The sequence below is a fragment of the Gopherus evgoodei genome, chromosome 1, assembly GCF_007399415.2.
Source record: "Gopherus evgoodei ecotype Sinaloan lineage chromosome 1, rGopEvg1_v1.p, whole genome shotgun sequence".
In the NCBI taxonomy this organism is placed as follows: Eukaryota; Metazoa; Chordata; order Testudines; family Testudinidae; genus Gopherus; species Gopherus evgoodei.
This window is the reverse complement of record NC_044322.1, coordinates 319,851,223-319,875,596: the sequence shown is the minus strand read 5'-3', so window position 1 is coordinate 319,875,596 and position 24,374 is coordinate 319,851,223. Positions and strand designations below refer to the sequence as shown.

General features: G+C 41.4%; 1 protein-coding gene across 1 annotated transcript in view; it reads right to left on the bottom strand.

Moving 5' to 3' along the window:
* Window positions 1-209: 209 nt before the first annotated feature.
* ST7 (suppression of tumorigenicity 7) overlaps window positions 210-24,374 on the bottom strand; it is a 241,074-nt gene continuing 216,909 nt past the window's right edge. Inside the window, 4 exon segments of the mRNA XM_030549069.1 lie at window positions 210-536; window positions 10,907-11,046; window positions 14,244-14,336; window positions 23,281-23,431. Coding sequence (XP_030404929.1) covers window positions 441-536; window positions 10,907-11,046; window positions 14,244-14,336; window positions 23,281-23,431 — 480 coding nt within the window. The 3' untranslated portion in view covers window positions 210-440.

Here is a 24,374-nt window from a genome sequence, read left to right as displayed (position 1 = left end):
TTTCTGCACATGGGTGACTTTCGCCCTAATTAAACTCTATAGGAGAAGATAGTGATAGCATAGCTTTTAAAAAGTAACTAGTACTGTTTCATTATTTGAACAGAAAGTCAAGCTGTATTTGAGCTGAAATGGATGCATTATGGATTTTCAGGGACATAAAGTACCTTCTAGTGTTCGAAGAAATAGAAAAAAACCCCTCTGCAATGCTGCAATACACAAAAATTTATTTTTAAGATCTTTTTCTTTTTTGAAAGCAAAATATGATAAAACCTAACAGCAATGTATTTTGTACAACAAAAAAAGTTTTTATATGAGAACAGACAATCCATGAAGAGTTTTTAAGTCTTAGAACTGTTTCCCTTTTTTATCATGCTTTCTTGTGGTCAACAAAAAGTTGTCACGGAAGATGTCATGGCAGTCAATCAGTGTGGTGTTTTCCCTCAGATCCTTGTCAGCTGGTGCCACAGACTGGAGGGCAGGATACTTTCTACTTTTTCCATCACAAAATTTAAAGGGGCGAAGAGAGTGCTGAGGAACTGCAAAGAAATCAGATATACACGTAGATCAAAATCATGGAGACAACAGACTGTCACAGAAAGCTGTGCAATTGAGGTGATGTAGACCCTCCAAGAAAATCCTCTGGGTGACACTAATTGAATCATTTGTTTTTAAAATCTTTCGGCCCAATATTGCTCTCAGATGTACATTGTTCTTTTCTCAGTTATGTAGTAAATAAAGCAAGTGTTCCATTTGTCATAGATATTACTAACGAGTTAATGCACAATAAAGGCATAAATCTAGAATCTTACATCCATGCCCAGATACAAGCCACTGTAGGCTTGATCCAAACCCCACTGAAGTAAAAAGGAGTCTCTCGTACATGGGCACAAACAGGCACATTCAACTAACTAGGGGAACACAATTTTGCCTTCAGCATCAGACCCATAATGGTTAAATATTATCTAAGCATATTCAGGCCCCCTTGGCTTTCTCTTCTAGAATTTATCTTGACTTGCTATTTTCTTTAGTAAAAAGAATGTAATAGTTTGAGAGAAGTATCTGTGAGCTTGTCTTCACGTACAGCGCTGCAGCAGCACTGGTGCACCTGCACCTGGGGGGCTGGAACAGGATTTTTGGTGGAGGTGCTGATGATAGAAACCATGTAGTTGGTGTTTGTTATTACTACTCCAAACAAATGAGTGCAGCAGCACCACTAGATCCAACACCAAAGGTTGAGTCGCTGTAGCTCTGTTGATGGGAGAAGCTCTCCTGTCGACATAGAGCTGTCTGCACGGTGGGGTCAGTATAACCATGTCACTCAAGGTGTGGATTTCTCACAGCCTTGAGCAACATAGTTATACCAATACAGGTCTGTAGAGTAGACATGGCTTGTGTATTACTGCTTCGAGAGGCTTACATGGCCAGATCACATGAATAGTTACCATTTTATCATGGCAGGGGAGGGGGGCAAAGGGGAAGGGATTTGAAAATAGAAGGAGATACCTTAAAAGGGTCTGACTTTCTGAAAATTAAGCCCTACTGAAGTGCCTCAAGCTGAGTAGCTCAGAACTGAGAAATTCCATATCTTGAGAATGTTACCCCAGATATATTAATTGTGCTACATATTTACTTCAATCTGTATTACGTACAGATGTGATGGGCCCCCTATAGGTGTCTGGACTAGATAGTCTATTATGGCATATTGTATCTGTGCAGACATTACACATATGCAAAGTCAGCCATCCTAGATTAAGAACAATGTTGCTTCCAGACATATGCTGGTTGATATAACGTTGCCAAAGAATATAGTTCTTTTACGGTATCAATTAGCAAATATCTGCAGGATGTGTTGTTGTAGCATGCTGGTCCCATGATCTTAGAGAGACATGGTGGGTGATATATTATCTCACGCAAATATCTGCAAGCATGCTTCAGAACGTGCCATATGTGATGAGTACAGCACATGCTAACTCTGACATGAGAGAGAACTGCAATCCGTGGGCTTTGCTTGGCTGTATTCTGCCACAGTCCCATCTCCCCTGATGAGAGCAGAACATATATGTTTGTATATGGCAAATTCGAATGCCACTCTGTGTGTTTTGATTTTTTAAAAATCAGATCAGTCTGAATGCTGCTGAATTGGAGGATGCTGCTGAAACCCAGGTTACATATAGTAAACTCAACTCAATTAAAGGCTACAGTACAGAATATAACATGTACAGGTCCAGTCTTTTGGTTGAGACATCTCTCTATTTTTTATGTTTCCACTACTGTGTGATTTTTGCCTTGAAAATATCATTGCTCCCAGAAATATGTTTGATATCTTTTAGCCAAATATTACAATCCCTTTAAGGTATCAGGCAGTAAAATAGCTGCAAGCAGTTTCATGTTATCAGACAGTGTTTTGTGAAGAGTTTATTTTAACTGAAAACATATATGCTGTATATATTTGAACTGTATTAATAAATGTCATAAGTACTTGGTCTGCATCATATTTGAGGGTGTACCTTCTCAAAGATTCTCCTAGAAAAGACATTACCCAAGGAACAACTTGTGCATTATGGATGATATTAGCGACTAGTGACAAGACAGAGTCATAAACATGGCCCTTGTCTCACTCCAAGGCAGCGAGGAGATTGTGCCAGGCAGGTGTGGCTGTGAAGGTCAAGCTGATTTATATAGACCAGTGCTGACCAAATGTGGTATCAAAGCTTCTGTCAGAGAGGTCACGAGAAATATCCAAAATGCCTTAGCACTTTGTGGGGTGATTCGGTCCAGATTGTATTTCCTCTTTTATGAACAACTATTTGAAGCAAATGAATATGCCCTCTCCCCTACCCCTCCTGGAAAATGCAAAATCTCACTACAGTAAACTTCAAACTTTGTTTTTAATTTGCAGCTGAAGCATCCCAAATAACGAGAGGAAAGTAAATGTGATAACTGCTGTAAATTAAATTTGATTAATTTTTTAAATCAATGAAATTAGAGGCATTTAATTTTTTGTTTTTTGGTATTCACAGTACTTTTGTTTCTGAAGTAACTTTAGATGTATCCTGTAGCTGAAACTTAGCAATTTACCTGCACTAGTGGAGAAAGTGTAGCAAGTGACAGAGAACATATGGGGTCAAATCCAGATCATACTGAAGTCACAGGCAAAACTCCCACTGACTTCAACGGGGTCAGGATTTCACTCCTGTATTTGTGTTGGCCCATGAGGGTCACTTGCTAAGAGACTTCTACCAGCTCACAGCACTCAAACTAATCAGTAGGAGTGAGGGTCCCTGAGCCTTCCTTCTGTAATACCCAGCTCCTGCTCCATTACAATAATCTCAACCCATGAATCACAAGGAGTGAGTTTCCAAACTCAGGCCTCCCTTACAGAATCTTGGAGCTCTAACCACTAACCTTTCTGATCAGTTCCTCTCCCCAGATGAAATAAAGAACTCAAATTCCAGCCACACACACTGTAAAACATGCCAGTTCCTCTCAGCTTATTGCATTCCAAACATTTGGTGGAAAACCCAGTAGCCAACACTTAATCTGTTGAACTAGAGCACAGTTTGCAACCCTTGGAAAGCTTTTAGTGCTCATGTTCTCAACCATCATTGGCAGCTGTGCAATCCACTTTCATACCACGCTGAGGTACCCTGGAGGACTCCCAGCTGCATCCTTTAGGTTGTTTATGCTTTTGGCCTTTCCTGTTGACACTGACAGTTTCTCCCATTGAGACAGCAAACGAAACAGCACCAGCAATAAAAGAGCATAATTATTGATGTGAGATTGACAGAAGCTGTTTTTATTTTTGTTTTTGGAAAGAAACTTCGTCAACTTGAATATTTAAATGTGACTGACTTAGAAAGAATTCTGCTTTCTGACAGCACCCTTGAAACAGTATTAAATTAAAAAAAATTCAAGGAAAAATGTTTAGAAGGACTTCTTGACTGCTTCCCAGCTCATGTTTATATGACCCTTTTCAGCAACAAGAAATTGACTATTGACAGCTCTGGTCCTGTGATTAGACAGACATGGATAGACACTTGCAATCAGGTAGATAAAGGGTATCCTTGCAAGATGCGCCTCACTGATTATGTGGGGAACAGAGAAACTGACCATGTGCAAAGTGATTTCAAACACACAAAGGATCTGATTAAAGAGAGAGAAATATTTTTTCTCCATCTTCCTTCATTTTAATAATCTTCAGGGTAACTACTGTAGCCACAACATTTTCAGGCAAAAATGGGATTGTTCAGTTGATGGTGTCACTTTAACAAACACTGATTTCTCCAATTAACTGTCACTCTCGTTTTCATTTAAGAAATGTTTGTATGCCATGGAGTCATGCAAGCACTTGGCTTTTTCAATGACTGACTTATGGATTCTTTGTGCAGTATGAAAGAAAACAAAAGCATAAAAAAAGCATCTACATTACACACTGACAAATTTATCCCAAGTGGTGCAATCAAAAAACTTGTGCTGCTTGCGTTCATCTCTTGAGCACCCTCCAAAATGTTTTCATTAGAAGGGCTAGTGAAAATCATCAGAAAATTACTACCATTTCTTCCATTAGCAAGGCAGCCATTTGAAGCAGTTCTCCTTTACATGGCATTTTAACTTTACTACCTGGCCCACTACCAGCTCCTTAAAAAAACTTCCTGCCTGTGTCTCATAAGACTGCCAAAAATGCAGGCTAGAAATATGTTCTTCCATAACCAAGTGAAAATGCTAAAACATGTTGCTATTTGAAAGTTAACTATTCCTGATCTATCAAATCCATCATATTTAACAACGTTTCCCATGTGAGAAAAAGCCATCCCCACCCCCAAGGCAGAGAATCACACAATTGGCTACATGCATGTTGGGGAATTTTCACCTTCTCCTGAATCATCAGGCAATGTTTACTGTCAAAGGCAGGTTAATGGATTCAATGGATCAATGATCTGGTGTGGTACGGCAAATCCTGTGGTTGAGATTCTGTGCTGCACCTCTTAGAGGCACAGCTCAGGGGGAGAAGGGTGACTTTAAGCCACCCTTGCACCCTCCCACTTCTGGGCAGCTCTGCAGCCCCTGGTGGAGCACAGACAGCGCTGGGGGCCCATTTAACATCTGGAAGCCTGCCCTGGCTGCTCTTAGGCTGCAGGATTGCACAGTCTGCTCAACTTTCTGCGCTGCAGCCCCATCTCCAACACACCCTTCCTCTGCCCAGCCCCACCCTGCTCCATAGAGCTCATGAGAGGGTCCCTGAAAGGCAGCTTTCTGCCCTGAGGGTATTCTCTCTTGGCAGCATCCAGGGCTTTTAAGGCCCCTTTATGCCACCCCAGCTTGGATCTCTTCCTTTATGTTCTTATGAGGACACCTTATATTGCAATTCCAGGAGCAGATTGATAGAAGCAGCACTGCAGTCTGTTTGTATTTCTAAGCAGCTGGCTTGTGTTAATTATTTATGTCTGAGGTTTTATAGATAGTTCTAGTGCCAATTTAAAAATCAGGATATTGGTGCCTCCCTGAAGGAGGGTGGAGTTAAACCCAAGATCCGCATTTTTCTCTCATAAATAGCGCACCCTCTTCAGCAACAGCTTCCTCCTATTCTAAACAGCACACTTGTGTCTCTGCCCTGATCTGGACTCTAGAACTCCTGCTTCCACCAGGGAGTTCTTGTGGGCTGGCTTCCCAGTAACCTTAGCACATGCACTTGAGGGTGACAGCTGGAGGGAGGGGCCATTCTAGCATAGCTGGCAGGTTATTTAATTTGTATTGCTATTCATAAAAATAATTTAAATAGCACCACAAATGTATATGATGCTTGCAAAAACGAATTAAGACATCAACCTTGCCTCTATAGAGCTTATACACCAGAGCCTGATACTGAATCTTAGCACAGACCCTTACAAACCCAGTCAGGTGAACGGAACTCCGCAAGAACTCTGTATTAGAGGATCCAGTTTCAGGAGTGAGGCTTGAGATAGAAGAGAGAAAAGGGAGAAAAACATACACACACCACACACACATACTCCACAAGACAAAACCACTCAGGAAAGGGCAAGTGAGGAGAGATGTTCTGCAAGCAGGGTGGCAAGATTCCTGGAAAAAGAGGGTTTTCTGGAGGGGTTAGGAGGAGAAGAGAGAAGGGGGATTGGCAGGCTGGAAGTGAGGAACCAGCAAACACAGGGGAAAGCAGGAGAGAAGGTGTGAACTGAGAAGTGGGATACAAAGTGAAGACAGCAGTAAAATGAAGGGCTTTGTAGGAGTGTATGAAATGAGCAGAAGAGTCTTAGGGAGAGAGATGGGTGATGTAAACTGGTGAGATTGTTAGGACCTTGATTGTGAACAAGGACCATGTGTTTGATGCAGTAAGAGATGGGAGGCCAAAGAAGGGGATTGGGGATGGGAGAAGAGGGAGGAAAGTGACTTTTATTATAGGCTGGAAGTGGAGGAGTGAGAAAAGAGAAAGCCTAAAAAGAGAAGCTACAGAAATGTACCTCTGCCTGTCATATCATTATTACTGCAGGCACTTATAAGCATTACGATATGACAGCTGGACACTCTCAGCCTACTTAACCATGCAAGCTGCATAAAAGTCAGCCCTCCAGATGCACAAAGTGGATGCAGACATTTCATAGGGAGCCTCATACTCATTCCTTCTTGGGGATACTCTAAAATCCTTACATTGCCTTGACACCAGGATCAAAGGTTCTGATACAATTAGCTAAGAAACAGTAAAAATCCAGGGTCTGATTCAGCTTTTAATTTATATCTTTTGGAGCATTACTGTTTATGGACCACTTAGTTTGCCCTGAATAGGACTGATCAAGGACTCCTCTTGTAGAAACTGTGATGTTTCATTGTTAAATAAGTTATTTTAGTCCAGAGTTTGGCCGATCACGGCTCCCACTGGCCGTGGATCGCTGCTCCAGGCCAATGGGAGATCAGCCGGACCTGTGGATGGGGCAGTTAAACACACCAGCCTGGCCTGCCAGGGGCTTTCCCTACACAAGCGGCAACCCCTGTTTGAGAAACCCTGTTTTAGTCTTATGGTGAATTCACAGAGAGTTTAGGACCAATTAGATTTCAGCTTTGGCTGAAACCGGCAGTCTAGAATAATAAAATATATTGCTTCAAGGTAATACCCTGCCCTCTCTGTACCACCTAAATTTCCTCTAGCATTTCCCCCCTCAAGTACACTTGTTCCTTTTCTCTACCCAGACAGGAGGGGTTTTTTTTTTTCACACCAACACCTGCTGCAGGTTTATTCATGAGATGAAGCAGGTGTCTACACCAGGGACTGTCTCTCCCAAGTACTGGAAGGACAGAATGAATAGTATTCACAGACTTGTATGAGCTTCAAAGTGTCAGTAGCCTAGACCGGGGACCAGTGGCTGTACTGGCAAGTTTCACAGATTCATAGAATGTAAGGCCAGAAGGGATTGTTAGATCATGTAGGCTAACTTCCTGCATAACACAGGCCATAGAACTTCCCTGAAATAATTCCTGCTTGACCTACAGCATATTGTTCAGAAAAAACATCCACTCTTGATTTACAAATTGACAGTGAAGAAGAATCCACCACAACCCTTGGTAAGTTGTTGCAATGGTTAATTACCGTCATTGTTAAAAATTTGTGCCTTATTTCAAGTGTGAATTTGTCTAGGTTCAGCTTCCAGCCACTCAAATCTTGTTATACCTATGCCAGCTGGACTGAAGAGAGCCCATTATCAAATATTTGTTCCCCAAGTAGGTGCTTAACAAATGCAAACAGCTCCACACATGCTATATTCAGTTTAATTGAAGTACACCATATTTTGTAAATTACTAAACCTCAACTGGCAGTAATATGAACTTGGATTTAATTTTTAAATTGGTCCAAGATGGCTCTCAGTTACATTTGTGCAGTGCTCTTGGGATTGACAGATGTAAGTAGAAGAATAATTTAGCCCTCTAAAATTAGGACTTATTCTTGTAGTTTTGTAATAGTTACAGTACATCCCATGATGTTGGATAAACCACAGCATGTCAATCAGACAGGAGTATTAATTCCACACACACAACCAAAATGATATTCAGAACATTCAGCTTTTTAGCTATGTTCAAAATTAATTCCCTTAAAAGGGGAAAGGGCAAAGCTGTGGCTTGCTAGAAATCTGTTCCGCTGAGCCTTGATATCACTGCATAGCAAAGGGATGTCTGTCATTACACTTCTTAGGGTATGTCTACACAGCTGACGTTAAAGCGCAGCGCTTTAACGTGGCTGTGTACTTGCGGCTCCAGCACTGGGAGAGAGCACTGTAATAAAACCACCTCTGCGAGGGGAATGGCTCCCAGCGCTGTAACACTGTCTACACTGCCACTTTACAGCACTGAAACTTGCAGCGCTCAAGGGAGTGTTTTTTCACATCCCTGAGCGAAGAAAGTTTCAGCGCTGTAAGTGGCAGTGTAGACAAGGCCTTAGGTTTCACACAGTTTGGCTACCCCAAACATTTAGTAGACAACTAAAATGAGACATCGGAGTCTAAGCCCCTTGATCAGTCAGTGGACGAAGGTCACAGACTTTCACCAGACTGGCCTGATTTTCACTCTACCCATTCACAATTAAAAGCCAGCTGCTGCCTGTGTTTGCTTATTAAGATAGCCACATAGCTAAATTCCTATGAATGTTACTTAACATAGCAAAGGTGCCACGTAGCTTCAGAGATGTACACAGAGGTCAGTGATACTGCCTGTTTCATACAGGGTTAATAACATGGCATTAATTTAGTTTTGTTTGTGTTCATTTATTGTGCTCCACTCTATTTTCAGATACAGGATGCAGTCACAGATTGAGCCCCGAGGCTTCTATTCCATTAACATCAATGGAAGCTACATGCACATATCAAAGGAATGATTTGGTTGCACTGTATTCCCAAAGTGACTTTGGTGCCCAAAGTGAGAGCTATTTGAGGAAACAACTGCTAGTACTTCACAAATGTAAATATTAACACCCCCCTACACACTCCATTTGATTGCACCCATCACACAAAAATGCCAAGCGAAGCCCACGAAAGTCCACAATCGGGTTTGTCCGATTCCAGCTCCTCATTACCTGTAGCAGGCTCATTGCCTGAGGTGCTCAGACAATTTAAACTCTTTGCTCTGAAATAAATCATGCGGCTAACAGCCAATGGGGTTGCACAGGATACACGGAAGGGCAGAATTTGGCCCACTGACTGCTAATACCAGCATACTGCATATTGAATGAACAAAACACACTGGAAGCAAAATCGGTGCTTCAGAGACATTGCTTTTTCTTTTTATTCTATGAAGGAAGTTTCCTAGAAATACCTCCCTTACACATACATCTAACCAGCCTTAAAAGTCCTTTGCTGTGATGCCTATGAAAATCTGGTTCTAGGCACTTTGGTGATACACATAATAAATCACAATGATAGCTGGTGTGTTTATACCAGAGCCTATCACGCAGACCAATTTTGTCTCATTGTTCCTTTGTACTGTCAGTCTGTATCCATCTTTTGTCTCTTGTCTTATACTTCGAGTACACTCTGAGTCAGGGACTATCTTTTTGTTCTGTGTTTGTACAACGCTTAGCAGGATGAGGTCTTGTTCCATGTCCATAATAATAATAACAAACAACAACAACAGTAATACTACTACATGCCATCCACTGTACACCTATAGATACACTCACGGCTAAATGCAGAAAGGATTATTTCAAGCAGGTTATTGTATTTTTTCTGTTGACAGACATGTTAGCTTTTACCCCAACTGATCAAGTCATCTATCCTCCTCCCCTGCAGACACACAAATTCTTGATGCAAGAGCCATTGCCATAACAAACTACTAGCAGTGCTTGGGATTAAAGCACTGAATATTTGACCAGCCTGGCTAAGGGAGTAGCTGGTCGACTCCAAAAGGGGTCCCTGGACAATCCTTCCTGGTCAGAAGGATATGAGGTCTGGAGAAAGCCGCTAATGAATGAGCCATGGGATACCTTGAGAGTGCTATCAAAGCCTCCTCCACTCCTAAAAAAACCTAAATGAGTGCAGAGGAACTTTAACATCATTTGGAAATAACAAGAAGGCCAAGAGGGTATTTCGGACCCACCGAGCTCCACAATAAGTAGTACATTTAATAAGAAATTACTGTTCTGGGTTCTCAGCACTTCTTGGAGGAGGGAGTAATGATCTTGCTGGAACTTTGCTGGGAAGTGAATTTTCCACATGCCCCCTGTTGCTGCAAAAATCAGAGTAGTGATGCTCTTAGACATTGCAAGGAAAAAATCCAAGTTGGAGGACAACTTGTTTTCCCCATATTAAAGCTCAGTGGCCAGAAAAGCAGAATTAGTAGTGCCCTCAGCAGATGCATCCAATAGAGAGTTGGAATAAGAGGTCTGAACACAAACACTGAGGCTGTCTCATTTGTTGCAGTTTCAGAAAAAGACTGCAATTTGATTTGGTTAACACTGAACCACATTTTTTCTGGCACTACTTAAGAGTTTGTGCTGTCCCTGTCTTGCACTGGGAAGTACTGTATAGTTATCACAACCTCGCACAGGCTTACAATTTATTTTTCTGAACAGGCTGGGGCTCTGCAATCTGTTATTAGTTTACTTTATTGGATTATCCATGAAAACGCAGATATCCCCCTCCTTTTTGGCAGAGTGACAAGGAACTAAGACCAACAACAGAGTCAGATAATCCAGAGGAAAGACTGGAGTGTATTTTACTGATTAGCTCCTTACATGATTTCTAAATGTTCTCCTGTTTAGTGACAGATCCCTGGATGCTCCTTTTGTACTAACAAATATTCAGACACTTCATGTCCAGCAACGTCTAGCTCAGCGCCATTTTATTTGTGCATTTCCCTTTCTTTGTGTTTGTATTTACCCAGAAACCAAGGAGTGTCAGTGAATACTCACAGCTTTTGCGAAGACCCCCATAAGCTCCGGGAACTGATGTGTCAGGAGGGCTAGCATGGCTGTGAAGGAACATAATCCAGCAGTGAAGAGTATAAAGAAAGGAAGCTCTTTCTTGGGATAAACTGAAACTTCATGAAATGCTGCAGAGGAAAGCAGAAAGGAAAAACTTGGTGTAGGTAAAATACCTTCTCATGAGGGTTAAGCAGTTACAAAGAAGCCACAAAGATTCCGAGGTTTGGTTTAGCAGAAAGACACATCTAAAGGTTCTGAATGCCAGAATCATTTGAGACTCCTCTTCCCATTTCCCTGCCCTTTAACAGACTCTTCCTTCCACTATAATCTTCTGTCTTCCTTCCATTAGCCTCCCTTCCATTCCAGTCCACCACTAGCTGTTTGCTTCCCTGTTCCTTCTGCATCTTCATCACCATATTAATAATACATTTATTGTTTTAGGTGCTGATGTGCATTAACTAATGCAATTTATGCAAGCTAGGGAAACTTGCTGAAATAAAGATGGGGAAAGAAACCGTTTCACAAATCACCATATGATGTATATGAGGGATACAAAAATACAACAACAACGAATACAAACTAAAAGGAAAACAGAAAAGTTTCTGGCTTTGGCCTGAAGAGACCCACAATATGCTCTTGGGGGAAGAAGAATCCCAGAGCTAAGAACGGAACTTGCCTGGAGGAAAGCTTCACTTAATCAAACCATTTATGATGGCTCAGATTCAGGTTGGGAGATGTGGCCAGTATGGCAAATGTTCTGGCCAGTTCTTGTTTTGTCAAACTGTGTCTCCCATTCCATCCCTACTTTTAAGTTCTAGTCAGGATCAGTGCTTGCCTTTGAAATGACAATAGTTTTTCTCTGACAAGGATACTCTCCCAGCTGGTAGAGCTAAAGTTAGACTTGCCGTACCAGCTTGTTTTTTAATTTTAAATGTCATGGTTGTATACATACATATCACACCATTCTTCTACTCTGCCTGCCTTCTCCATTTTTATGGGCAGGTATAGCTGAAGATTTGCAAGAATCCTGCTCAAAGCCTGCTTATTTTGCACCTGCTGGGTTATAGAAACAGAGCAGTCAAGCAGCATGGTACAGGACAGCACAACATCCAGTTTGGACTGTTGCAGCTTTCATCTGATGGGCCCATAAGGAATCTTTGAATGGTTAAAATAAAAATAGCAATTGCAAGTGTGTTAGAGTTTGGGGCCTGCAAATCTTGTTCCCTTAAAAAAATCAGCAAACTGTTTTCAGGAGAAATACAGTTAGATAATTTCATTTAAATGTAAGTATCAAATTGCAGAATACAACTGCACAAGCATTCAAATGCAGGCTCCCACTTCTGTCTTTGACTGAAATATCCAATCTATTGTTGTAGTTCATTAACCAGTTAAAGCAAAAATAAGGTTTGGTTGATGTTTGTACTTAGCCAGGGTTAATCTTTTCAATCTCTCTTTCATTTTAAGCAAACTGTTCCTCACACAAACCCCAGAGCTATGATATCATTTCAGCAGAGACTCTCCCTTCAAATTACCTACGGAAAGTTACCTTTAAAATATAAGCAATTAAAGGTTTAGACAGGCATGTGGTGTAAAGGACCTCTATGTAACTTGTGTCTCTCACAATATGTGAAAACCTTCTCTTCTCAAACCCAAGAGATTTGACAGCAAAAGGCATTTCTCACAATCATCAGAGCAAAACATTACCATCAATATACAGTATTAAAGAGTCCCTTGCTTCTCCCATCTGACAACAGCAATTAATTTTGCACCTAGAAAGGAGAATGCTGACTATTCTGTATCATTTTGTCATTCCCAAATTTCCCTGACACTCCACCCTCCATTTAACAGTATCTCTTGGAGTAAAGTATTCAGAGAGTCCTAAGAGGTATTGTTATAATTAGGGTGATTATAATGGGCGGGGGAGATAGATCTGGTTGCCAAGGATTACTGTGCAATATCAGAGAGAACGTGTTGTGAAAAAAGGGCCTGACAATGAGGGGACTCTTGCTATATTACTTCTCCCTACAGTCTAGCCAGATAGATTTATTAAGAATGGTTAAACATAACTTAGCCCAAACTGGAGTTGTTATAAAAGACAGACCTATTCCAGAAGGGACACAAACGCAAACGGAACACAAGCACATCTTCATTTATTTTCAAAAAATAATTGAAATGTACTCCCTTTTTTGAGTTCCACAGTGCAGGGCCGGCTCCAGGCACCAGCTAAGGAAGCAGGTGCTTGGGGCCACCAATATCAAGGGGCGGCATTCCAGCCACTACTGCGGCGGCATGTCCAGGTCTTTGGCGGCAATTCGGCGGCGGGTCCCTCAGTCCCTGTTGGAATGAAGGACCTGCTGCCGAATTGCCGCCAAAGAGTGGAACGGCGCAATTGCGCTGTTGCGGCTTTTTTTTTTTTTGCTGCTTGGGGCGGCAGAAAACCTGGATCCGGCCCTGCCCCAGGGCATCTTATGTCTGCCTTTCAGAACCTGATCCTGCAAACATCCCCACACGAGCATCTTTGCTCTCCAACCAAGTCCCATTGACTTCAGTGGGAAACAGGGTGTGACATTTCCAGGACTGACCAGTTAGGCCTGATACTGCAAAGAGTGACTCGTGTTTAACTTTATGCACGACAAGCAGTCCCATTGACTTCAACCGTAAAACTCTTCAAGGGCAGGGGACCATCTTTATATTTGTATCCTTCACAGTATTTAGAACACTCTTGGTGCTTTACAAAGTCATAATAATAAATGACTGGTGTAATTTCACAATATCTTTATAAGAATCACACACATCATTACATGAAGAAAACCCTTTTTGCAACTAGTGTCTCTTACAATAGCTCTCTTACAAGAGGTCATAATAACTTGGTACTTGGTTAATGGGCCTTATGCAGGCTCAATCCTGAAGTCTTGGGAAGGCAAAACTGCCTTGAATTTAGATAGTGGTTTTCTGCACTAGGACTACAGGGCAGGACAACTGTATTTTTAGTCTGATGGTATGATATCCCAGATAAAGGAACAAACATATTTCATCTGTCTTGGCAAGAAAGAAACAATAGATTTTTAAAAGAAGGACATCCCCAAGGTAATGTGATTTTCTTTCTTTTTTGACATCAATAAAGATACCTAAAACTTTATGAGCTGTAGCTATGAATTACCATTTTAACAATCAAGTGAACTCTCAAAATTCACTGTCAGCCAATCGTTCTAATCCAGTGAACTCAATTTAAGAATCATCAGTGGAGGCCAGTACTGAAGAGTGTGATAAACAACCCTTTTGTGCCAAGAACCAGGGATAAAAAAGAGAAAAAATTCAGACGTACACGGAAGTAGTTCCCTGTCTGCTGTTTCTGTACAGATGGGGTAGGGGTAAAAAAGGTGTCCTTTTTCCAAAGGATAGGGGATCATTCTGAAAGCTGAAAAAGACAAAAATAACACATTGGACAGCTTATTGTGAGTGCAGTATTTGCATGACATATTCAGCAAGGCACTTTACACGTATTAACAATTTTGAAAAGCAAAAACAAAGTAAGCACTAAATCCAAAATTTTCATACTTGTGTGCCTACTATCAGGGTACAAAATATTTATTTAACCGTCTAAATATGCATTTAGCCCTCAATCCAGCAAACGCTTATCCACATATTGAATTATTACTCACATCTATAGTCTCACTGGAGTCAGTGGGACCACTTTACAAGAGTCAAGTCAACCACATAACTATTTGCTTGCATGATCAGCATGTCAGGTACCTAAACTGAGATATTTAAATTTGAAAATTTTGACTTAAAATTTGTAGAGTTTCCAAGATGTTTGAGATGGGGGGGGGAAGAGTAGCAATGGTACATTAGCCCTACTTTATTTACAGAGAGAACCTCAAAACAGGGCTACCAATTTGGGCCCAATACTTGCATTTTTCTGATCACCCAAAATTTCCACTGACTTTAGTGGGAGTTTTGCATGCAGGAAGAAAGCAGTATTATGCCCCAATGAATAACCCAAGATACACCTGCAACAAACCATGTAACAAACATTCTGCCAGTCAGGAGATATCTCCATGCTTCCAACATGATAAAGTGGGTTGTATTTGTTCATTTGGCAATCTCAGTTTATTAAAGAATGATTAAAACCAGATTCCAGTAATGCATTCTTTTTAAATGTAGCAGATCAAGCAAGGTTTCCAGTATGAGCATTCAAGTATTATTTAATCAGTGATTTGATCTTTTGTATTTTTAAAAAATATATGTAACATTGAAATCTAAAATAATAACAGATAGGGAGGCAAATTGATTGCTAAATCTGTATTCTGATGATGTCATAGACGACCTGAGTTATACTCCTGTGGTTTATGGAACCATCAGAACCCTTGACTGAATTATAGTTTTGCAATCAATCCATCCTTTTCTATTATCCTATATGCTAGTCCCACCGTTAAGATGTCATCAACATGTTATTCTCACTATTCCTATGAACATCATTCATTGGAGCAATTTTTCCTCAACAGATGTCCTGTAAGTACTATATGCTGTAGGTGCAGAACACACACACACACGCACACACACACACACACACACAGCAGTGCTCCATGCTATATCTCACACAGGGCAATGAGGAATTGTATTAAGAATGAATGATTGCTATGTACCACAATATTTTCAGTTGTAAATGCATTTAAAGTAATTGTGATTACATCCTACACTATATTTTCAGTGTATTTGTTTAAAACAATAATAAACAAGAAAGAATGCTCTCAATGAAGAATGACAGTGTTCCACTGTAACCAGCTTTAGCTAACTTATGTGTTTTATTCTGGTGTCTGAATATTATTGAAAAATAAAAACATTATGTATGTGATTCCAGCCTCTGGAATGCAGTCAATCTACACTATAGTTATATCATTCAAAGGTAATAACGTCTTGCTAAAGAGCATATAAACCTTTCTAAACTCTAGGAAAGATCCTGTCCATTTACAGTTTGCTGAGGTAAAAAATGTTATCAATTTTCCTGAAGTAACAGAAATTTCTTAGAGATTAAAATATTAAAAACTCTCTGGTCCTGAGCTTTTCAGAGATGAAAGATTCATGCTGTTTCAATCAGTGATTTTAATATGAGGAAAGACTAGCATGGCACTGCTGGAAAATATAAAAGATAGCTCTCCCTGCACAACACTGCAACCCATGTCAGACTCACTCTGAAAGAAACTAGAAACCTCTCTAAGCAGAACCAGCTTCTAGGAAAATGTTTAATGTGATTTACTTTAACAATTTATGTTATAAGATCTCCTTCAGGAAGTAATGAACCGAAATTGAAACTACAATAACACTGTTTAAACAAAATGTACTTTGATTGATGGGTGGTTTTATCTCAAAACCTTTTTAAATATAAACCCATGTGAATGCTTTAATATACAACAAGACATAAAGCGCTTTTTCATCTTCCAGATGCTTTCAAAGTGCTCTACATAGCACTGGTGAGGCCTCACACTTTAGGAAAGAAGTGGACAAACTGGAGATAGTCCGGAGAAGAGCAATAAAAGTGATAAAAGATTTAGAAAACCTGAGCTATGAGGAAAGGGTAAAAAAACTTGGCCTGTTTAGTCTTGAGAAAAGAGACTGAGGGGAGACCATATAACAATCTTCATATATATTAAAAGGACAGTGATCAATTGTCTAGGTGGGGAAAGACAATTCACCTCACAACAGATGTGACCAGGGGTCAGACCACATGTCCACTGAAGGTAGGAGAGAGTAGTGGGCGCAATCTGCAGCAAGGGAGATTTAGGTTAGGCCTGGTCTACACTATGCATTTAAACTGATTTTAGCAGCGTTAAACCGATCTAACGCTGCACCCATCCACACAACAAGGCCCTTTATATCAATATAAAGGGCTCTTTAAACCCGTTTTTGTACTCCTCCCCGACAAGAGGAGTAGCGCTGAAATCAGTATTACCATATCAGATTAGGTTTAGTGTGGCCGCAAATCAACGGTATTGGCCTCTGGGCGGTATCCCACAGTGCACCATTGTGACTGCTCTGGACAGCAATCCGAACTCGAATGCACTGGCCAGGTAAACAGGAAAAGCCCAGCGAACTTTTGAATTTCATTTCCTGTTTGCCCAGCGTGGAGCTCTGATCAGCACGGGTGGCAATGCAGTCCCAAATCCAAAAAGAGCTCCAGCATGGGCCGTATGGGAGATACTGGATCTGATCGCTGTATGGGGAGACAAATCTGTTCTACCACAGCTCCGTTACAGAAGACGAAATGAGAAAGCATTTGAAAAAATCTCCAGGCTATGATAGACAGAGGCCACAGCACAGTGCTGTATGACAAGTGTAATGGAAAGCCAACGAATCAAATGGACGCTCATGGAGGGAGGGAGGGGGTACTGAAGACTCCAGCTATCCCGCAGTCTCTGAAAAGCATTTGCATTCTTGGCTGAGATTCCAATGTCTATAGGGTCAAACACATTGTCCAGGGTGTTGCAGGGTATATGTCGTCAATTTACCCGCCCCCGTGAAAGAAAAGGGAAAAAAATCGTTTCTTGACTTTTTTATATGTCACCCTATGTCTACTGCATGCTGCTGGTAGACGCGGTGCTGCGGCAATGAATAGCAGCATCCTCTCCCCTCCCCTTCATGGTGCAGATGGTACAATATGACTGCTATCCATCATCATCATCATCCTGTGAGTGCTCCTGGCTGGCATTGGGTGAGGTCGGCCGGGGGCGCCTGGGTAAAAATAAGAATGACTCCCGGTCATTCCCGGTAAATGGTACAGAATGGCTGGTAACTGTCCTCATCATAGCAACTGGGGGCTGAGTTCCATCAGCCCTCCCCCTTTCATGTCTAAAGAAAAGATTCTGTACTGCCTGGACTATCGTAGCAGCGGGATGCTGGGCTCCTCTCCCCACTACCGTTTAATGTCCTGCCTGGACTATCATAGCAGCTGGAGGCTGCCTCCCCCTCATTTTATCTCACTAAAAAGTCAGTGTTTCTTATTCCTGCATTCTTTATTACTTCATCACACAAATGGGGGACACTGCCATGGTAGCCCAGAAAGATTGGGGGAGAAGGGAATCAACGGGTGGGGTTATTGCAGGGGCATCCCCCGTGAATGGCATGCAGCTCATCATTTCTGTGGGATCTGACACAGAGCGGCTGTGCTCTCTGGTTCTCTGATACACTGGTTTTCTAGTACACCTGCCCCATATTCTAGGCAGGACTGACTCTATTTTTAGATAAACCATAAAGGAGGGATTGACTCGGGGAGTCATTCCCATTTTTGCCTTTGCGCCCCCGGCCGACCTCAGCTAAGGCCAGCCAGGAGCACCCATGACAGCAGCAGACGCTACAGAACGACTGATAACCGTCATCTCATCGCCAATTTACAATGGCACAGCAGACGTTACAGAACGACTGGTAACCATCTCTGCTACCTTGCAATGGAAAATGAATGCAGCTGTGTAGCACTGCAGTACCGCCTCTGTCAGCGGCATCCAGTACACATATGGTGACAGTGACAAAAGGCAAAACAGGCTCCATGGTTGCCATGCTATGGCGTCTGCCAGGGCAATCCAGGGAAAAAGGGTGCAAAATGATTGTCTGCAGTTGCTTTCACAGAGGAAGGAATGAGTGATGACATTTACCCAGAATCACCTGCGACACTGTTTTTGCACCATCATGCACTGGGATCTCAACCCAGAATTCCAAAGGGTGGGGAAGACTGCGGGAATTATGGGATAGCTACGGGATAGCTACCCACAGTGCAACGCTCTGGAAATTGATGCTAGACTTGGTACATGGACGCATACCACCGAGTTAATGTGCTTAGTGTGGCCGCGTGCACTCGACTTTATACAATCTGTTTTACAAAACCGGTTTATGTAAAATCGGAATAATCCTATAGTGTAGACATATCCTTAGATATTAAGAAAAACTTTCTAACTAGAAGGGTAGTTAAATTCTGGAATAGGATTCCAAGGGAGATTGTGGAATCTCCATCATGGGAGGTTTCTAAGAACAGGTTAGAAAAGACTTGCCAGGGATGGTCTAGTTTATTTGGTCTTGCCTCAGTGCAGAGGTCTGGCCTAGATGACCTCTCAAGGTCTCTTCGAGCCCTACATTTTTGTGATTCTATGAATTAATTAACTATACTTTATTTTAAGCCCAGATTCCATGTGGTTTTTTCCTGGGAGCAAGTAAAGGGTGTGTTAGTTTGCACATGAAATAACCCCTCATTGGACCAAATCCTGACCCTTTGACTCTTCATTCCTATATGTGGAATCTCTGCACTACCACAACCAACACTGAGGAAATCAGGCAATTTGGGCCAGGGAATTGCTCTGTGGTTGGGACCTGAGCAGCAGCTGAAGGGAGCAGGAATTTCAGACAAATACTTTAACATACTCTCTCAACTAGCCTCTCACAAATCTTGCCCCTTTCTTCCCTGTGGAGATTAGAGTAGGCCTGCAGCTGTAGTAAACCTCACACGGCTGGCATGGGGCACAGGAGATAGCGTTTGGGCAGGGTATCGGGGGCTGTGCCAACTTCCCTTTCTTTCCACCGATTTGCACAGTATGTCTTCCTGCTGGATATGACTGGAGCAGTAGCCTACTTTTCTCCTCTCGGAGTTGACCCAATAGATGCACTTGGATACATAGTGTCAGCGGTCTGACCACCAGTCACACGTCTGTTGTTCGGTGAATTGTCTTTCCCCAACTTGTCAAATCAGAAGCCTAATAAAACTGAACACCAGCTGCATATTAAACAAGAGGGAGTGTGGTGTAAGTAAGTATCTGGTTTGATTCTTGCGTGGTGATAGTGGTGGTGGGTAGGAGTCATTCATCTTGGAAATCTTTGAAACTCAGACGTATTTGCAGTTAAGGACTTTTCTGCATATAATATCTGCATCAAGCCAAACAAAAATAGCATCATTTGGGCTTTTGAGTTTTATTGCAAATGGAAGTGCATTTTGATTGGTGGAAAACTGAAACAATGCCAGGAAATGACCAATATTCCAATGCAATTATTATTATTTTTTTAAACTAACTCTTTTCTGAATTGCGGAGTGCAGTTGGGGGGGGGGCACTACAATTATTTTGTGGTTAAAAATACCACAAATCCTCCTGACTGCTAGGCCAATGAGGTTTTCTAGACATGTTTCAGTTAGAGCTTGCCATAGAAGGAACAATCTGCTTTCCTCCCAGAAGCAAATGTGAAAATGTACCACGAAGTAATTTACTTTAAGAAATACTAGCACTTAACTTTGTCCAAGTCCCACCCAGATAAAATTTTGTAATATGTATTTTTAGGCATTAACTTTCTACATATAAGCTGGTAAAGTGACAGGGGCTGGTAGTTTAAGAAACTTAATGGCATGCTATAATTTTAAGATATTATTGCTATGTAGATAGATATTGGTACAGAGAGCATCAGCAAGTGATCAAGTACTGCACTTACTGCTGCATTCAATGTACTGTACACTGCCAGGAAGAATTAGGACCCAGTTAAGTTTTTCTTCCTCTGCATTGATTCATATGAGTTTAAATTTTGGTAGAACAGAGATGCCAAGGAAGCTGTTTGCATATAAGTGACATGAAATTGACAGAATGATATAACACAAGATAATCAAATGTTTAATTTACAACATCTATAAAGAATATTAATTAGAGAAGAGATATGAAACTGAAAGATACTAATATAGGGCCAAATACTGAGCTTCTGAATCAGTTTTTACTTAGGCAAAATCCTATTAAAATAAATGGGAATCTGCCTGAGTAAGGAAGGAGTAAAAATTTGAATAAGGCCCTCAGGATTTGGCCTATTTTTTACATTTCTCTGAAATGCAAAACGGATTATGACTGCTCCTTTTAGAAGTTGGAAATGAGTGGCCATTATTTGTATTGCCCCAAGTGTAGGATAAAATACATTTTCAAGTAGCGGTGGAGGGAAGAAAAAGAGAAAATAGTCAAACTGTAGCAAGAGGTCCCATTGTTACAAAGCAAACAATGCTTCAATAGGAACTCGAGCAAGAAATTACTATGAGCAATTATACGATCTTGTGGTAATGCCTTTCTGAACACAATTGCTATGAAATGGTGAGTGGAGGAAAAGAAACAATACAGAATAGAAGAGGAAAAGATGAGAGGGTGGGGGGCAAGTGGGGCAATTTGCCCCAGGCCCCGCAGGGGCCCCCACTAGAGTTTTTCAGGGCCACTAGAGCGGGGTCCTTCATTTGCTCTGGGGGCCCTGGAAAACTCTCACGGGGCCCGGGTCCCCGGAGCTTCATCTGCTCAGGGTCTTCGGCGGCAGTGGGGGGTCCTTCCGGCCCGAGACCTGCCACCGAATTGCCGGGTCTTTGGTGGCAATTCAGCGGTGGGGGCCCTCGCCACCAAATACCCCAGGCCCCCATAATCCTCTGGGCAGCTCTGGAAGAGATACCGTCAAAAGTGAGCCATTGGGAAGGAATAGGAGATGACAAAGGAAACATGGAGGGGACTGATCTGGGGATAAATAAGTAAGTAGTGAGAGAACAAGTAGAATACTGAAGTGCGTGCGTGCGTGCGTGCGTGCGTGCGTGTGTGTGTGACATGCGGGGCAAACACAATGGAGCAAACCACACACAGCAAGGAAACTGAATTATTTATTGAGCATCACCGGTTTGCAGGGAGTGTTACAATACAGAGACACAGATGCATCCCTTTCCCAAAGAGTTTACTGTACAATCTAGATTAGACAAAATTCAGGCCAATGGTTTATGAGAGGATGATTGACTTTAATTAAGCTTGTGTAAAACGTATTTCTTGGTGGATTATCAGTGTGATAGGCATGGTGGGACTTTAAAGGTGAGGTCTGAATGAAGACATAATGTAGAGAAAAAAACAGGACAGAAAGAATGGAACATAGGGAGGCTGCAAAGATGAGGGAAATCAGAAAAGAGCAGAGCAGAAAAGGGGAAGTGAATGGTGATTACAAAAAAAAAAGTCACTACAGACAATTTCACCAAAGGTCATTCTAAACACCACTTTTTTTTTTAATTTTTTGGGGGTTCTTTTTCAAGTGGTTATAAAGGTGAAAACCCTTTACAAAATTAAAATTCAACACAGTTATTGAAAACACACAAAATATTTCAAATGTATTATCACCAGGGTGGAAAGAATAGAGTTCACTGAATACAAAACATTATGTTGATTTATTTGGTTTAATCATGATAATACACTGTGTATTTTATAGTGTCTTCAGTATCAGTCTCTCAAATATTAATGAACTAAGCTCCACAAGACCTCTATGAAGAAATAAATTATTATCCCCATTTTACCGGTGAGCAAAATGAGGTACAGAAGATAAGTGATTTTGCTCAGTGTCAGCAAGTAGAACCCAGATCTCCTGAGGCTTTGTGCTGTGCCTTAAGCATAAGGCTTTGCATTCTTCCTCCTAGTTAAGTGAAGGAAGTCTGTATTTGCAAACTGACAATGGTAAATGTAAAACTGAACTTCAGATTAGTCACCCTAATGCAGTCCCTGGGGGGAATACTAGAGTATATTAATCCTGGCCCTGAATTTGGAGACATAGTTCCATGGGGCATGATCCCACATTCCTTATGCTCCTAAAACTCACTGAGTTCAGCAGACTTCAGGGTTCCTCTGACATTATGCCAGCTGGGGATCACCAGAGCACAGTGGCACTGGCACTGCACCCTATTGCTCCTTACACCAGGGGCAGAGTAGGAAGGAGGTGTTATAAAGGGATTCCACACATGTTGGGGAACCCTCAGCTGTCCAGTTCAGATAGTTTTACAGTCCCTTTGCATCTCTGTAGCAACACAAAGGGGCTATATGTGGGGTCTGTGTCAATAAGACTCAACAAAAAACCTACGTAGTTCTGTTGAACAACAATATTATAGCTCATACAAACTTATCATAAAAGTCTCCTCATTGTTAGCGGTATATTTTCTAGGCAATATTTGGCTTTGTAATGAGCACAGAATTTGAGGGTCCAAAATTCATTAGAGGCCATTGACAGGGTTTGTTAACGTTTAATTTTCCACAAAGGGAGTGGTTACTGATGTGAGCAAGAGGCTGGGAATCAGGACTCCTGTGTTCTCTTGCCAACTTTGCCAAAAACTTCTCTGCATGGCCTGAAGAAAGGCAACTTGACTCATCTACAGAATGAAACAAGAATACATATCTACCACCCAGAGGTACTGTGAAGTTTAGTTCATTAATGGTTTGAAGTGCTATGAGGGTCTTAGATGGAAGGTGCTGCATCATATAAATGATTATTTACTCATAATACTTCATGGAAATATGTGGTTATATTGTTTCAATTCCTGTAAAATGTTTCTGAGAAAGAGAATTACTTACTGCCTTCCCACGTACAATGTAAGAGATTCAGTGCCCCCTCTACCCTTTTCCAGTGCTGAAGGTGAAAGAAAGCATATGCTATTGCTTCACTGTCCCCTCTCTTCAGAATATGTTCAGGGGGCAGTATTAAGCTTTTCATTTCTAGTAGATACTGCAATAGAAAGAGAGAATGCAATAAATTTCACAGTAATAATAAACACAGTAGCTGCTTGCAATTCCTCAATGCACACTGAAAGCTCTATTTCTCTAAAGTACGTTTATCCCTAACTGTTTCATCAAATATGTAACATCACAAACTGCACTTGAAGATAATTATTGAATTATCCCAAACACTAAAATATGCCACCAGATGATTAATGTTGTGCTCTTCAGCTGTACTGGGGACCACAGAGAATTTCAAAATGAGATGTCTCTCTTATCAAAGGGAAAGAGAAATTTAAAAAATCCCTCACACAACAGAATTACAACAGCTTTTGAATTAAAAGTATTTATAATACAAGAAATGATGTGAGAAAGTAATGAGGTGTTTAAAGAATCTAGCCTCTCTCCAAAGAAATGGGCAATAATTTCAGCTCATACACAAGGTCTTCATAAAACTATTTCCTTACAATCAGTGTATTATCAAGGATAAGAATGTGGTAAAGTTTGCACCAGTGTTCGGATGCTTCTAATTCCGTGGTCGGATAAAGGAGCACAGAAATGGACAGCGATTTTGAGTGCCTCAATTTTTGGGTGCCCAACATGAAACACCTGAAAACAACCTGATTTCCAGAGGATGGGTGTTCACCATTCATGCTTGGCACCCAAAATCACTTCAGAAAATGTAGGCCAAGTTGTTTATTGCAACATGGGACATACCAATGTCTAACACACAGATAAGTTCCCCAACATACAAAGTGACAGAAATCCCAAGAATGTCCATGATACAGCAGTAGTTAAAGCCCCCAAATCTGTCCAAATGGATGAGCTTCTCTGAGCCTCTATCTACATTCCCCATAGGATCCATCTGCTGGGTGACTCTCAGACCAGCACATGACTCCTTCTGCCTTGGTTCTATCTGCCTAACAATTCTTAGAGAGAGAGAGAGGAGAGAG